Source organism: Cygnus atratus, chromosome 1, assembly GCF_013377495.2.
Source record: "Cygnus atratus isolate AKBS03 ecotype Queensland, Australia chromosome 1, CAtr_DNAZoo_HiC_assembly, whole genome shotgun sequence".
Lineage (NCBI taxonomy): Eukaryota > Metazoa > Chordata > Aves > Anseriformes > Anatidae > Cygnus > Cygnus atratus.
Window position 1 is genome coordinate 59,864,232 of NC_066362.1, and position 16,623 is coordinate 59,880,854.

At 43.1% G+C, this 16,623-nt stretch overlaps 1 protein-coding gene across 1 annotated transcript; it reads left to right on the forward strand.

Moving 5' to 3' along the window:
- Window positions 1-292: 292 nt before the first annotated feature.
- Window positions 293-15,464, forward strand: LOC118255340 (protein mono-ADP-ribosyltransferase PARP12-like). The gene is made up of 12 exons (XM_035561447.2): window positions 293-764; window positions 1,684-1,819; window positions 2,858-3,152; window positions 4,063-4,161; window positions 5,197-5,320; window positions 6,638-6,833; window positions 7,419-7,539; window positions 10,101-10,197; window positions 11,192-11,270; window positions 12,567-12,697; window positions 13,356-13,504; window positions 14,295-15,464. The coding sequence occupies exons 1-12, from the start codon at window positions 451-453 to the stop codon at window positions 14,567-14,569; spliced, it is 2,016 nt and encodes a 671-aa protein (XP_035417340.1). The 5' UTR covers window positions 293-450; the 3' UTR covers window positions 14,570-15,464.
- The last annotated feature ends 1,159 nt before the right edge of the window (window positions 15,465-16,623 follow it).

The following is a 16,623-nucleotide window of genomic DNA, read 5'->3' on the forward strand; positions in this document are numbered from 1 at the left end:
GCAAAGTCTTAGAAACCCGGCACAGGTCAGAAACCTTGGTGAGAGGCTTTCCTGTCGCCTAATGGCGGTCGAACTCACAGGCCAGCCTTTCTTTCTGTGCCTGAAGCGGGCAGGGAGAGTTGTTTGCGGCCTGACATCCCCCCGGGGCACTCACCCCACACCGGCCGCCCCTTTTTACCGGGACGGACCCCCAGGCCCAGCGGGAGGAGGGAGGCGCAGGGCGCCCAGCCCGCACCCCCGCGCCGTCAGGCGGCACCACGAAGCCAGCCCCGGGGCGGGCACGGCCGCGCTCCGCTTTCGTTTTCGTTTCCTCGGCCGGGCCACAGCGGGGTGGGGCGGCCGGGGAGGAGCCGCTCGGGGTCGGCCAGGCCGAGCGGCTCGGGGCCGGGACCGGGGCCGGGACCGGGACCGGGACCGGGACCGCCGGCGGTGCCCCAGCCGTCCCCAGCCATGGCGTTGTCCGCTCAGGCGCTGCGGGTGCTGTGCGCCAGCGGCGGCAGCCTGGAGCTGAGCGAGCTCCGGCAGCAGCTGCCGGGCCGGCCCAGGGCCGAGCAGCTGGAGCCGGTGCTGCGGGACACGGAGCGCTTCACGCTGCTGCGGCGGCCCGCGGAGGAGGCGGCGGAGACGGAGGAGGTGGTGGTGGTGGTGGCCACCAGCGCCCTGCGGCTGTGCCCGGAGCACGGCGCGGGCTGCCAGGGGCGCTGCGGGCGGCTGCACCTCTGCAAGTACCACCTGAAGGGCCTCTGCCGCAACCAGCAGGCCAGGTGAGGGGCCGGGGGGGCGGCGGGGGTCCTGCGGCTGAATGCCGGGAGACCCCGGCCCCGAGCCCCCCCCCGACCCCCGGCTTCGGGCCGCGGGTCTCGGCGGCCGCCCCCTGCCCCGTACCCGGCTGGGGGCGCTGGGGACGCCTTGCGGTTGGTAGGGGATAGTGGGAAGGAGAGGCGTTTTGAGGATAAAAGTTTGGTATTAATGTTTATCACAGGCCCGGGGGGCTGCGGCTGCGTTGGGCGGGAGTGGTCGGGGGTTTGGGCCCGGCCGGGGGTTCCTGGGTGAGGTGAGAGGGGCCCTGCGCTAGCCATGCCCTCCCGGCACGGAGAGGCCTCGGTAAAACCCTTCCTTCCATTTCCGTGCCGGCCGAGGTACTTTAAGTGCTCTTGTTTTGTCTTTTTCAAGGCAGACACAAGAGGTTTCAGACTTGTTTGGGTTGCAACACTTCCTTTCCAGCCCACCGTCCTATCTGGAGCCTCTGCCACTTCCCTGTAGGGCTAGGGTGAAAAGGCTGTTTAGTTTCTGCCCCGTAGAGGCTGTCGCCTCCAACAAACCCGAGCGCTTCGTGCCCACAAAGCTGAGCAGTGTGTGTGCTGGGATTGAGCTGGAGCGAACACTGCCTGGCTTCTCGGTGTTGCCCTGTGCACAGGTGTGAGCTGCAGGTCAAATACGCCGATAGTGTCAGGCAGCGGTAATGCTGTAATGGCTGTAAATCAGAAATAGCGTGGTAATTATCCTCAGGGTAATTTCGTAGTCTGCTGTGCAAATCACATAATTACTTTATAAGGCAGTGCTGCAGATTTTTCTGAAACTAATTTGATGTGCTTTTAAAATTGTTTAGTGTAATATAGATGGGGTAGCACAATTGTGCCAGTACGTTACATTCATTTTGCACTTGGCTTTCTTAACTTGTAGGAAGGAATGCAAGTTTGTTCACGACTTCTACTCAGACCACAATCGTCGTGTTTTAAAACAATATGGACTTGAGAATTTTAGCAGTAATGAACTTCATCAACTTCTGCTTCAAAACGATCCCTCCCTCCTACCAGAGGTGAGCAGTGGTGTGATGGTTTCTTATGCCTGTTTCGGTGACCCTCACAAAGTGGAAGAGGCTCGATGCTAGATGGAGATGTTAGGTATCAGTTTAGTTAGCATAATCCAAATGTAATACTTTAAATCTTTTGTTCTCTTACACAGAAGGTTGTCCCTGGCTGGCAGCTGAGCTGTCACACAGCCACTTGCTCACTCCCCTTTCCCCTGCCCCCCGCAGGACAGTTGTGAGAAAGTTGAAAGAACAAAAGTGGAAAAACGTGAGTGAGGGTCAGGCTAAGGGCAGTTTAGTAAGTGGAGGAAAGAGGGGAAGAGATGAAGTGTTGCATGTTCACCCCTGCTCACGAGCAGAGCAATGCCCAGCCAGTCTCCAAGCAACAACCACCTGGTAAGAGGACACCCCTCAGCCCCTCTGTTTTTATTGCTTTACGTTATAAGGTATGGGCCATTCCTTTGGCTACTTTTGGTCAGCAGTTCCAGTTTTGTCCTTTCCCAGCTTCTTTCCCGTCCACAGCCTTCCTGAGGTGTGGGAGGAAGACAGAGTCTTGGCTGTGCAAGCAGTGTTCAGCTACTGATGAATGTTGGTATGTTATCAGCAGTGTTTTGGTCTTGGATCCAAAACAGAGCAGCATACAGGCTGCTATGAAGAAACTGGAACATGGAAGTTAACTCCATGCCAGCCAGACTCAGGACTTCTTACCATCAAATTCAGGTTGAAAAATTTCACTATTCCTAAACTAGAAAACCAGAGATTTAGGGTAGTGACAGAATAAAATTTGCTGTCCTACACTTATGTGATATAGACCAAAATACTATTTGCTTGAGAATGTCAATAACGTGGCTGTTTTCTGTTGAAAGATGTTTCTGGACATTAGCGAGGGAAAGGAAAAAACTATCAAGTAATCAGTTGGAAAACAAGAAGAAAAACTTTTATGTCTTCTAAATGCAAATGTAAAATTTCTTGAGTTCAAACAGTCTGAATATATGTGCATGTTATACTTGAATCTTTAAATTGTCTTTTTCTTTTTCCTTACTCAAGGTCTGCTTGCATTACAACAAAGGTGACGGACCTTATGGATCTTGTACTTTTAAAGAGACCTGCGCCAAGCTGCATGCTTGCCAGTACTTTTTGCGGGGACAGTGCAGATTTGGCAGCAGCTGCAAGAGATCCCATGACTTGTTAAAGTCAGAATGTTACAAGAAACTGAAGAGACAGGGAATAAGCCCAGACATTATTCAGAAACTACCTTCCATTTATAGGAATATGTATGCCATACAAAATAGCAATGGAAGTGTGTATGACATAGAAGATAACAAGTCTTCACCAAGCAAAGGTAAATCATATCATCTTTTGAAAACAGCGGAAGAGTCACCATAGTGAATATTCACACAGATGCCATTAAGAAAGAGGAAATTGAATTCCACATCCTGATGTATCTTTTTGAATGGACCTTGCACCCAAGTCATTGGCAGAGACTTGTCTTAAATTCAAGTGGAGTGGATTTCAAAGCATGGTTGTCTGAGAAATATAGTCCTTGGATTTTTTGTTAAAAGAAAAGAAATTAAAAATGGGGGTTAGAAAACCATAACTGTAACTGGAGATCAGGAGATCTTTGATGTGTTCTTCGTGAAAGCACATTAACAAGGGTAGAGAACCATTTGAGAATAGAAGTCGCATTTGTGTGATTATAAACTATTTTCTCATTATTTTTTTCTTTTATATAGCCATTGCCTAGCACAAGAACTCACAGAGCAGTATCCTAGATGCTTCTCAGAGATACAATATTTTGTTTGTTCTTTTCTTTTGAAGTTCCTTAGAATTGTCAGTTACTATAATTTAACTGGAAAAAAATGGTTAACAGAATGGAGAATCCAAGTGTGTGTATGTTCATCTCTGCTATTCTCCCTGCAGTTATAGTTTCTTTAGGTGTCCTTTGATTTACAGAAGTATCAAATTTTGAGACTTTGAATTTTATAGCTGCCTATGTTGAACAACTGTGTGGAATGCACAGATAAGTCCATCAAGAAATGCAGAGGCATTGGATTCTATTCTTATTTTGTGGTGACAGCTAGCAACTGCATCTGTGGAATTCAGCAGCTATAAGAAAGTCAAGTTTAGGGAGGATGGATAAGGGATAGGACTCCTGTGCATATGAGGTTATCAAAGACACGTTTATAGCTGCACTTGTAAAAGGACTTATTGAAACTAAGTATATTAATAAGGCTTATAATTTCCCCCTCTAGAGAGAAAACACAGCTCTAGCCAGGAGTCTTCATCTACAAATAATGATGAATCAGAACAGATCTGTTTGTATCATCTGTACAAAAGCTGTGGTTTTAAAGGTAGGTCGTGACTGTAGCAAGTCCAGTCTATTTGCATTTTCTGAGAAACCGAAAGTGATAGATGTTTTCCATAGAAAAGGGAAAGTTCAGAGCTTATGCTTATCTTTAGTTAAATCGCATCGTAATGCTGAGTGCTGGTAAGAAAGTGTTTGACCAACCCGATTTACCACACGAAAGAGTTGTTTTGTCCTGCTCTGAAGTGTCTAATGCTGGCCTGTGTTGGAGATTGGCTACTTTAGCTGGGTTCACCTAAGGGATTGCTGAAAGATGGGCGTCCTGTTGCCAAATAACTACAAAAGACACTCTGAATTCTGCATTCTCCCTTGTTTCGTCCAGCATTCTTCTGTTTCATCTGTCTGAGCTCGGTATCCCTTTGAAAATGTTCTGACTTCTCCAGAAAAATGCCACAGTGCGACTTTTTTTGTTGGGATGTCCTTTTGTCATCCTTTTCCTTCTTAATGTTCTTGACTTGTGATAGTTCTGAGGTATTGCACGTCTTCGCATGTGAACTGTGGCGCAGTCATCTTGACTTTCTGTCTTGTTATGTTGCCATTTCCTCTACCATGAAAGCTAGCCTGAAATTTATGCATACGTGTACTGGTGATTTGTTCTTCTCTGCTGTTGAGGAAGGACTGCCTAGTGACTCGTTGAATGATTTCTGAGTAACACCTGTGATTCCTGCGATACTGCAACCACTGTTTCTGTTGCTAGTGGAATAGTCACTGGACTCTTAAGCCTATTGACTTCCTGATGTCTTTAAATGAGCTATCTGCTATCCTGGAACTGAACAGTGTTTTTTTCAGTAATATCTTTGTGGGACTGGGTGGTTAATCATACAAAGTTGGGTCAAGTTTTTCTTAATCATGCTGAAAACTTCTGAACTACTGCTTGTAATGATTCCATAGGTGAACACTTGCCATAGCTGTGCATTTGATACTTTCACCAGCTAAGTGTATGTGTGTGCCTCAAATGTTGGAGTCTTCCTCAAAGACTCTAAAAATAATGCATGTCTTATTTTTCATTTTACTTCCATAGACAAGTGTATCAGAACTCATTTTCACTTGCCATATAGATGGCAGGTCTTTGATGGTAATACCTGGAAGGACTTCAAGAATATGGAAGAAATAGAAAAAGCATACTGTGACCCCAATAACATCAGGTATAAACTCTTACAAGATTTAATAGTGTTTGGAGTTTGCCCTCTGGATGTGCAATATTGGACCAGGTCCTCAGTGGCTATAAATTGCTGCAATTCTATTGCAGTCATTACAGAACTAGCCTTGTTTGGCACTCTTCTGCTGACCTGGCTTCATTGATCTGCTGTTGCTCGAGATCTGATCCATTGTGATTTATTCATGCTGAAAGTCTGTATAGGACCCCTTGGGTTACCACATGTGGTCTGGCTGGGATGGAGTTAAAACTTTCTTCTTAGCAGATCATACAGAGCTGTGTTTTGGATTAGTAACTAAAACACTCTTGATAGACCAGTGTTTTAGTCCTTGCTGAGCGGCGCTTGCACAGAGTCAAGGTTTTCTCTGTTTGCCCCTCTCAGCCCAATTCCCCCTCACAAATTAGTTTGCTGGGAGTGGGCAGGAAAGTGGGAGAGGACACGGCTAGGACAGCTGACCTGAATTGGCCAAAGGGATATTCCTTCCCAATAATGTCATGCTCAGCCATAAAAACAGGCCTAGAAGAAGACTGATTGAGTTTTGGGGTTTCCAAGGTGCCTGCTGTTCAGAGACTTGCTGGGCAGTCTGCCTGTAGGAGGTGGGGAGCAATTTGCTTTTCTTTGATTTTTTTAAAAATCATTAGTTATTTATTATGTTCCCCCTCTTCCCTTCACTTCGTAAGCTTCCTTTACCTTGACCCATAAGTTTTCTTGCGTTTGCTCTTCCTCTTTTCTCCCCTCTGTCCTATTGAAGAGGGGAGGTAAGAGGAGGGGGAGTGAGCAAGCTGCTCTGTGGGTACCTGGCTGCTGGCCAGGGACAACCTGCCTCGATTATTTTATGGGAATTATCTGACTCTAGTATTTCTTGCTCTGAAAAAGTAGATAAATAGTTCCTACTGCTGATGCCATAGGAAGTCTTACTCCTCACTAAGGAAAACCTCAGATGAATGATGACTCGTCACATGTACTTTTAAAAATCTGTTTTTGGTTGAACTTGTCAATACAGTTTGACCCCATGATTAGAAGTAATGTTCTCTTTCACCTTTTGATGTGGAGGATGTGAAGGTAGCATGGGATTTTTTCTACCCTTTCCCCACCCCATCCCTATCCCCACTATAGAACTGCTAGAGTACCTTGTATACCTGAAGAGGAAAAATATGTACAAACACAATACAGAACTGGTATTGTTGTGGAAACGACAGGTTTGTATTCTGCTCTTGAGTCGTGTTGACTTAATTTGAAGATTTGTGGCAGGCTTCTGAAACTATGTGTAAAGCTTCACGAACTTTTTTTTTTTTTTCTTAACAGATGTAGTAACGTGGTTACTGAAAGTGGCTCTGTCTTGTCCTGCATCTCATTTCTGAATATGTACTGTGGGTGCGGAAAGGTTAGACGTCTTTCTACAGCCGCCTCTGTGACCAAACCCCCTCACTTCATTCTTACAACAGAATGGATCTGGTACTGGAAAGATGAATATGGTCTGTGGAAGGAGTATGGAAAGAAAGTAAGTGTGGAGAACCGGGGAGAATGAGTGCAGAATTACTGAGTAGTGCACAGTGTTTGTTTATATCCTCTCTTTTGTCACCCCCTCCCTCTCACACACACTTCACAGATGGGCTTTAAAGGTCTAATGAGATGCTTCCCTGTGTATTTGACTGGTTCAGATAGAGTGAGTCATAGTCACTGGTGAGTCATAGTCGTTATTGACAGATAATTCTTCAGTGAGTCATGTCAGATAGGATCACATTAATACATTCTTCTCACTGCTCCAAACTAAAACTTCCTTTTCTGAGGTTCCAGCAGCACTCTGTGTCTTTGCTAAGGTCTGCTGGTGAATGTGCAGTATCAGTAATAGTGGTCACTGCCAACTCTTTGCTGTGTAACTTCAGGCTTCATAATACTCCTTGCTTTGTCTTAGGGGCAGTTTCCACAGTTTTCAACTGATTAATAGATTTTTTTTGCATGAGAGCTACTGTCACTCATGAAGTCTGATACAGACTGCAACCACCTTATGACAGCTGTTGGTTTTTGAACTTGCTTGTATAAAACAGACCAGGAGAATCTCTTTCTTTTGGTTTTGGCCTGACAGGATGATGATCATGCAGCTGCCACTGTCTCCAGTGATGACCTGGAGAAAGCTTATATAGCCAAAAGTTCTCCAAAGCTGTACTTCAAAGCTGGAAAACATGAATATGAACTCAATTTTGGAGGTATGTTCCATTTGCCTTTTGTTGTTTTTTGTTTGTTTGTTTCATTTCTCTCTTTTTTCCTCTCTGCCAGGTTATTTATGGTTTTAAAGTACATTAGTGCAGGAGATGAATTTTTCCTCTTGTAATTTCGATCTGTGTTTGCTCAGAGAGACAGAGCTCCTGTCAAAGTTCTCAGAATAAGAACAATGGCTTCCCTATTCCTCCAAACCTTTATTTTTTTTACGAGTTCTTGTGCTAGGCTTAAAAATGTCTGCCAGCAAGTGAAAGGGTAACTTACCATTGATACTAGTACCAACACTGATGCTGAGAAGCTTCTGGAGACTTGGCAAGCTTGCTTTTGGTCTGCTTTAATCAATGGCTAGCAGAAAAATGAATACTTGGGCAAGGTGTGAGGTGATTCTTTAGCTTGGCAAGATTTGTGCAGACATTTTCTTTGCATATCTCTGCCTGTCTGGAAGGGCTGAGGAAATACCTTGAGTGTGTCAAGGTACAAAGATGTGTTTCCCAAGAGTTCAGGAAATTTAAGCCATTTGTTAAGAATGTGTAGCTGTCCTCTCTAATGCAGCTGCTTTCCTAAGTATCCTTTTCAGAGACGGTGGAAAACAATCAACCTGCCTGGACTGTCGTGTTGCTGTAGTTGCCTTTGATCCAGCTCCCCATTACTATCTCATTCTGCATCAAGAAAACAAGCAGAAAGGGCATATGTTGTTTGCAATTCACTTGAAAGCAGTACTAGAATCTTCTCTACAGGGTGGGGAAACTTGTTGGCTTAGAAGAGGAAATTGCATAGTAAATTAATCCCTTTCCTAAGGTTTTGTCTTTTTTAGTAATCTAGGCAAATAAATGCAACGGAGATGACTTCTTCCAAAGTTTGCTTTCTGTGCATGGTAGTGCCCAGAGGTGGCTGGTGCTGGTGGTGGTCAGTAAAAATGAATGGCCTATGTTACCTGTTAGCTTTCATTTATAGGGATGGAAATCTACAAATACATGTAGGAAGACAATATCTTGATTGCAAATTGAGAAGGAGGGGATACAATCCATGGAGCAAAAGTAGATAGTTATTTTACAGTGATCCTTTCCATAGAATTACAGAATCATCAAGGTTGGAAAAGACCTTCAAGATCATCAAGTCCAACCATCAACCGATATGACTAAACCATGTCCGTTAGTGCCACATCCACACATTTCTTAAACGCCTGCGGGGATGTGGACTCCACCACTTCTTCGGGCAGCCTGTTCCAATGCTTCACCACCCCCTCATGAAGAAATTCTTCTTAATGTCCAATCTAAACCTCCCCTGGCACTATTTGAGACCATTAAGATAGGAGATTTTCAACTGAGTAAAGCAAGTAAGTTTGAAGCCTTCGGCCTAGTGAGGAAAAGACTGGCCACACATTCTCAACATATTCTAATTACTCAAAAACAAATACATGATTTTCTCCAACAGCTGGCACACCCTCATGAATTTTAGGGCCTAATTTCCCAGCCCTGGCTCCCAGGCCTGTGAGAGATCCATCCCTCCTCTCCATTCAAGACATGCACCTCTTGCTGATCCAACTCATATTTCCTCATAATTTCCCCAACTCATATTGCCTCAGACTGCTGTAATTGTGAATAAATGTGAAACAAACACTGATGTGTCAAGAAAAAAGTAGCTAAGATCAACATGACTCACTGTCGTGACCAAGTACATTTTTGGTTAAGAGTGGATGAAGGAACAATGAAGGGAAAATATTCATCCAGTGTCTATCATTCCTTGTAAAGCTTATAAAGCAAAACTGAAACTGGAATCCTTCATAGAAACTTGAATTCTCTTTGAGCTATAGAGATAGACCGTGGGTTCCACATCCTCCTCTGGCTTCCCTGTGTGTGACAAGAAGAAAAGCTTGGTTCCTTTTTTTTCAGCATTTTTGGCAAAACACCTTGTCAAATTTTGCTGCATTGCAAAGGCTTTCTGAAACACCGTGCTGATTGTTGTGTGTCCAGGTTTCAGGACAGGTGGTGATAGAGTTAATTTTCTTCAGAGTAGCTGGTATGGTGCTGTGTTTTGGATTTAGGATGAGAATATGATACCACAACGTGTTTCAGTTGTTACTGAGCAGTGCTTACACTGAGTCAAGGACTTCGGGCTTCTTGTGCTGCCCCGCCAGCAAGTAAGCTGGGTGCACACAAGAGGCTGGGAGGGGACACATCCAGAGCAGCTGACGCAAACTGACCAGAGAGATATCTCATACCACATGGCATCATGCTGAACAATAAAATGGAGGGGAGCTGGCTGGGGGGGGTTGCCATTACTTGAGGACTGGCTGGGCATTGTTTGGTGAGTGGTGAGCAATTGTGTTGTGCATCACCTGTTTGTTTTAATTATTAATATTATTGTTTTCTTTCATTTTCAATTAAACTGTCCTCATCTCAGCTCATGAGTTCTTGCACTTTTACCTTTTTTTCCATTCTGTCCCTTATCCCACTGCAGGGGAGTGCGTGAATGGCAGTGTGGTGCTTTAATTGCATGCCAGGTTAAACCACAATTTTTTTTTCTTCCTTTTTTTTTTTTTCCCCAGCCATGATTCAGAAAAACCTTCGCTATACAACAGAGAGAGAAGTTTGCAGAAGGCCTAAATTTGTGTGTCAGACAGAGGTAGAAAAGGCAAGAGCAAGGTAAACTACATGCAACTGCTCATTCTGGGGTGATGGATAATAAGTAGTGCATTGTGAATGTAGTATCCTGAAGGGTGTTAAGGTGAAGGAGCAGCTGCTAAGGCAGTTGGAGGAGGGACATAACTTTCCTACATCAGTGTGTAGGCAGGTCAATGTTCCAGCCTGGCCAACAGTTTTAAAGCAACTCAGAAGCCTTGGGGGTGAAGGAATTTTGGGCACGGCCACAGAAAGTAGGAGATAATTCAACGTGTAGCAATGTTGTGAGGATCTGCTTATTACAGGGAGCTGTTGTATTAAAGCAGCTGATACACATGGAAGCAATAAAGTTTATGCACACTAGCCTTTTCTGACATCTGAGATCTGTTTTCAAAGCTAGGTATGAGTTTAGAAACAACTATTGTGAGAACAACCAGATGATCTGAGAGGTACATAGTAGTCGGCACAGGTGGAGACAAAAGGTGGGATTCTGCAAAAGAAGTTTTATGTAATTCCATGTAACAAACAGCTTTTTTTTTTTTTTAAATGCATTCTCTTGCAGCACACAGTGGTTTCTTTAAACAACAAATGAAAGAACAGTTAAACATGCTAACTGAAATGGGGATGGAAGTAGCAGGGGAGTGCTGTATCTGTCCTGCTTCTGACATACTGATATGATAGTGGATGCATTTTTATGTACCTACCCCAGTTTATCAAGGCTTTAATGTGTACATTCAACTCTTTGCAACTACGAGAACTAGTTTCATCTTTAGTTCAGTGTATATCTAAATTCTTTGCTCATTTGGCATCTTCCTTCCTGCCATAAGTCTTGACATAATGATTTGGAAAAATATTTTCATCTGCTGAACTGAAAAGACAATTTTGAAATGTTTCTGAATATGTTAAGTTGCCTGTATTTTTCCCTAAACTTGGCAAAAATATGTAGTATCATATGCATATAAAATGTAAGTATTTGTTGTGTTTTAATTGCCTATTTGTAATGTCTTGCAACGTACAGGGGCTTTAAGCGTACAGAAGAATTTAAGGGTATTCCAGCTCACTGGGACAAATCCGCCCTGCCTGATCTGGGATTCAAGGTTTGGAGGTTTTTGTTTCATCTCTCCATCTTGTTCGCGTATGCAGGTTTGTTATGTCACAGTGCCCTTGTAGATGACTGTTTCATATGTAACATAATGCAGAGGTATTGGTGAGTTTGAGCCTGATAACACACTGGGCGAGCCTAGAGGTGAAACTGGAACCAAGTTTAATCTAGCAAATAGTGACAGTGTAACTATGGCAGCATTGATTTTTACTGCTACATATTAATCCCAGTCCTTGGCAAACTGGCCTGAAGGCAAATTAACATATTAGCAAGACTGTTACTGATGCCCAAGATGCTTAGCTTTAAAAGCAGTCCAGCATGTCCTGAAACATCAGAGATGAACTGTGCCTCTGAACTTAAGGGTAGCCAGTCCCTGGGGTTTATGTAAGTAGACAGCTGTACATCTATGGAGAATTGCTGAAATCAGGTTGGCACGAGGATGTTAGCAAAACTCCAGTGAAGTGAACTTCTTTTTACCTCTGTAACACAACCAGTTAATAGCTGCATGACTTACCTTTGTTGACTTTTTGCCTGTCTCCACCACCATCTCTGTCAACTGTAGTAATTATGCCTACAGAAGAGTTCTGATATGAATCATTAAAATGGCTAACCTGAAAAATGTAAGGTGCATGTCCTCAACAAGTTGTCAATAAAGAATGTCAGCGTTAGCCTTCCCTGTTTTTGATGTTTTTCAGGGAAACATGCAAGTAGAAAACTTTGCTTGATTTCAGGATTGTTATTTCAGGAACTGATTTTTGGCAGCGTGTCCCTACTCTTCCCTAAAATGGTTGATCAGATAAGGCCTTTTCAATTTATTTCAAAACTTGACAAGCAGTGGAGGTTGTGTTCACTGGCTGTAGAGTGAGAAACTATAAAGATTTAAGGATCATGGGTGTAGAGGTACTCGTTGATTTGCTGCAACATAAATTCTTCATTCTTTGTTTTTATGTACTCATTTCTTCTATGTATCTAGGTCCTGTTCGATAAGTGCATGCACATGTATCTGGCGCAGAGAGCAAAAGGGGTTGGTTGCACAAAAGTATGCAGCTCCTTCAGTGTCCTGTGGGCAAGCAACCTGGGTGTCTTAACCCTTAGTAGTTCACGTTCCCTAGCTGAGTTCACTTTTAGAGAGTAGGGATCTCTAATCTGCCTTTTATCCAAGAGTATTTTTGCCGTTCATATCTCCATTTCACAGAAAAGACTTTAAAGGTCTGAGTAGTGCACTAGGTAGGGTGGCTTTGTTATGATTTAGTAAAAGATGAGTGCAGCTTTTTAATCTCTTCCCCTACAGCTGATTGATCTTGACAGTTCTTCTGATGAATACAAGAAAGTCAAGGCAGACTTTCAACGCACAATGCCAAAAACAGTTATTAAAAGGATTCGTAGAGTTCAGAACCCATCTCTCTGGGAACTGTATCAATGGTACGTGTAAAGTACTGCTCTGGTATGTGTGTATGAAGTTTGTTGTCTCTGCAGTTAGTTGTATGCTAAAGATAGACAAGCATTCCTGAAATGCAGCTGCGTTTCACAATCTGTTTGCACTCCCCCACTGAAATACCTAGCCAGAATCAACACATAGATAAAGATGTACCAGCAAAACCAGAACTCAATCAAGACGTAGAGCTCAGAATAATCAGATGAGCTCAGTGGGAGGAAACCTTTCTTCTGAGCAAATAGTTCTGATGTTGGCCAGGCCTGTGTCTAGGCCAGCTGCTTTCCACTGAAGCCTTGAAGCTGGAAGTCAGTCACATCTGGAGCTAACACTATTTTGAAGCTGGTCAGAACTGAAAGCTTTTACAACTCAGTGCAACACTCATTGAGGGAAAGCCTTAACATGAACTTCTGTGTTTAGCAAGTAATGGTAATCTCCCCCACTCCCAAGCAGTGAATGGAACAAAACATTTTTACTTTTTAAATATCTGGAAGCATTTGTGTACAATGAAAGCATATTCGTACCCGGCGAGAAAACACTGTACTGTGTCCGCCCAAAACTTAGGCATTTTCAGAATTTGTCTCTGCTAGTACAGCTGGAACCTGTCTAGTCACTGTAGAACTACAATGATGCTGCTTCTCATTGCAGGCAGAAGGAACAAATGCAGAAGAGCAATGGTGGAAAGACAGATGAGCGTTTTTTATTTCATGGGACCAGCAAAAAACACATTGATGCCATCTGTCAACAAAACTTTGACTGGAGGATCTGTGGCCTTCATGGGACAGTCTATGGCAGAGGTTGTTTTTCAGCTCTTTCATTAACCTTAGGCTTGCTAAAAAAAATCTCAGTAGCTACTACAGAGGTGTAAAGTTAGAAAGGGGGCACTTGACCATTCTGGGGCTTGTTGTGAACAATGTGTGTGCCTTTGGCAATGATCATTTGGAGCTAAGGCATAATGAAAGGCCTTGGCCTCTGTGCTCCATTCTGTCCTTGAACAAAAACAAACAAGCTTAGTCCAGGCCTACTTCTGTTGCAGTTTCTCCCAGCTCCTGCAAATGCAATGTGGCATTAATTGTTTTTTGCCAGAAGCATAAATGACATCCTGGTTACAAGCTTTTTGCCTTGTTAGAAAATTATATTCCTACCCACTGTCCTTTATACAGGAAAAGATCAACTTATCAAGTTGAACAGTCACGAGACATGCTGACTATCCACCCATGCAGCTGAATACTTAGAAACTATCTGAAGTGGTTTTAATGACTTTTAGTAGCCTCTATCAAAAGAGGAACTTGGGTGAGAGTGGGGAAGGTGGAAGGTTGGGGGTGAGGAGGTAAGCCTTTGAGGAATATGACCATATTTAAAACATGTTAAAAAGCCACTTGTGTGGCTTTTTAACATGTATGTTATGGAAAATAAAAGCGTAGGTAATAGTGGTTATTTTCACTAAGAAGGACATACAGGACAAGTGAAGGCTTTAGAAGGGTCATTCCTGAACTGCTCCATGGTCGTGAGGGTGCTTTTACATTGTATTCTATCTTTGCCTGCAATTCTGGTGTCTTACCAACTGTCTTGGTGTCTTTTCTGCAGGAAGCTATTTTGCAAGGGATGCATCTTATTCTGACAACTACTGCAGGGAAGACTCATCCCCCAAGACCATGTTTCTGGCACGGGTGCTGGTGGGAGAGTTCACTCTTGGTAATTCTTCTTATGTTCGTCCTCCCTTGAAGGACGACCAGAACTTCTATGACAGTTGTGTGAATAACTTTTCAAACCCTTCTATCTTTGTCATCTTTGAGAAGCAGCAGATTTATCCAGAGTATCTCATAGAATATGTTGACCAGATAAGTGCAAGATTGTGGTAGCAGCAAAACAAATCACTGTTATGTTTAGCTCTTACGAACACTTTTCTAGTGTTGGCATAACCGAGAAAAGCGATTTTTGTAAGTTATGTACTTGGGCAGGTGAGCAGTTAGATGTTTATTCTCTCTATCCTTCCTGTGCAATAGAAAACAAAGGGTAAAAAGACGCAAAGGATGTTTTAGAATTAAAATCCTCAGTCCGTCTCCTGTTTTTAGCAGGTGTCAGCTTTTCCTGTACGCCTAGCATTCTGAGGCTTCTATGCATTTACTAGATGGAGCCACTGATGGTTGTAACATGAAGATTGGCTATGACTGCCAAGTTTAAATAACATTTTGTTACAATTGTTTCAGGATAGATCTTTACCAATGTTCATAGTTCAGAGGTTGTCGCCTTCTACCTTTTTAACTCAAAATTTGATAAAACCTGCTTTTTTAACCGTCTCCTGCAACAGTAGACATTAAAGTGTTTGCAAATGAGACTGTACAGCCTGTTTCTTGTAGTTAACTCTTTGCATAAATTCTTAGCAGCACTGTTTTTTTGTCTCTGCATAACCAAGAAAGCCTTGAAAATTAAAATTTCCTTTGTTGAACAGGAACAGAGACTTATTTTCACTTGTTAATTTCCTCATTTAAAACAAGTAGCAAAGATATGAACCAGAACAAGGGTTGCTTTGAGCTGTGATACTTAAGCAGCTCACTTTTATCAAGTAACTAACCTCTTTGTTTAGGTTTGTAAGAGCACAAAGTTTTCATGCCTTTTGCTGTGCCTACAAATGAGAGAGTGCTGGCAGGTGTGGGGTGAAGAAAAGAGAAGGCAACTTCTCATTTAAGACTATCATGCTTAGGAGTGAAATGCAGTGCTTGTACTGCTTGATTAGCAATAAACTGTTTCTTTGAAGTATATTCATGGTTCTTTTATAACTGCTGTGAAAGACAGGGAATGACTATCTCCTGCTCTCATTAGGGGTACTGCCCCTTTAGTTGCAGGAGACACGCTGGTTACCTATGTAATCAAGGTGTCAGGACTTCCTTGCCAGAAAAAAAAAGTAGTTGACTGTGAGTAGTCTTCAGCCAATGAGCTGAAACTTCTAAAATCTCAAGATTAAGTTGAATAAGTTAATTGTTCTCAGCAAAAGATGTTGTATGTTATTACTGTTGTATGGTTGGCATATGCAGATAATCAAAAATCTTGAACTGTCAGGTCTTTCTTAAGATTAAAGTTGCTGATGCATAGATACTTACATCCTGCATTTACCACTGCTTTAATGCTCCTAAAAGAGTACTTGCTAGCTATAGTTTACCACAAATCTTTAAGATAGGTTTTGTCTATGACAAAAAGGCTACGAAGATGATGAGGGGACCTCATCACCTTCCTCTTAGGAGGAAAGGCTAAGAGAGATGGGCCTGTTTAGCCTGGAGAAGAGAAGGCTGAGAAGGGATCTTATCAATGTATATAGTAAATATCTGAAGGAAGGGTGTCAAGACGTTAGGGCTGCACTCTTTTCAGTGGTGCCCAGCAATAGGATGAGAAGCAACGGGCACAAACTGAAACACAGGAAGTTCCATCTAAACATGAGGAAGAAATTCTTTACTGTGAGGGTGAAGAACACTGGAACAGGCTGCCCAGAGAGGTTGTGGAGTCTCTTTCTTTCTCTGGACATGTTCAAAACCTGCCTGGACGTGATCCTGCTTGAACAGGGGGGTTGGACTCCAGGTGTCCCTTCCAACCTGTGACAAAAATTCTGTGATTCTGTGACCAAAAAAAAGCTTCTCTCTACCTGTATTCTAGAAGCACTTTTTAATTCTTCTGAATGCTGGTTGACAGGTGTCTGTCAGGCAACTTTTTATTACTTCAGTGCCGTATACCAGGAGCTGAGCCGTGATTAGCTGGAACAAGGTTGTGCAGAACTCCTTTTTATATGAACTGTAAAACTTAGCAGCATGATACCTGAATGAAAATACCCCTTTTCATGTTTAAACCCAGTAAGATCCAGTAAGTATGTGGAAAAGCAAGTTGAATATGTTCTTTCTCATGAAAGATTTGTAATAGAACATAC

Coding starts and splice junctions, on each gene's coding strand:
- LOC118255340 (XM_035561447.2), top strand. CDS start 451: ATGGCGTTGTCCGCTCAGGCGCTGCGGGTGCTGTGCGCCAGCGGCGGC. Junction 6,834..7,418: donor GGAAGGAGTATGGAAAGAAA/GTAAGTGTGGAG, acceptor TTGGCCTGACAG/GATGATGATCATGCAGCTGC. Junction 13,505..14,294: donor TGGGACAGTCTATGGCAGAG/GTTGTTTTTCAG, acceptor TCTTTTCTGCAG/GAAGCTATTTTGCAAGGGAT.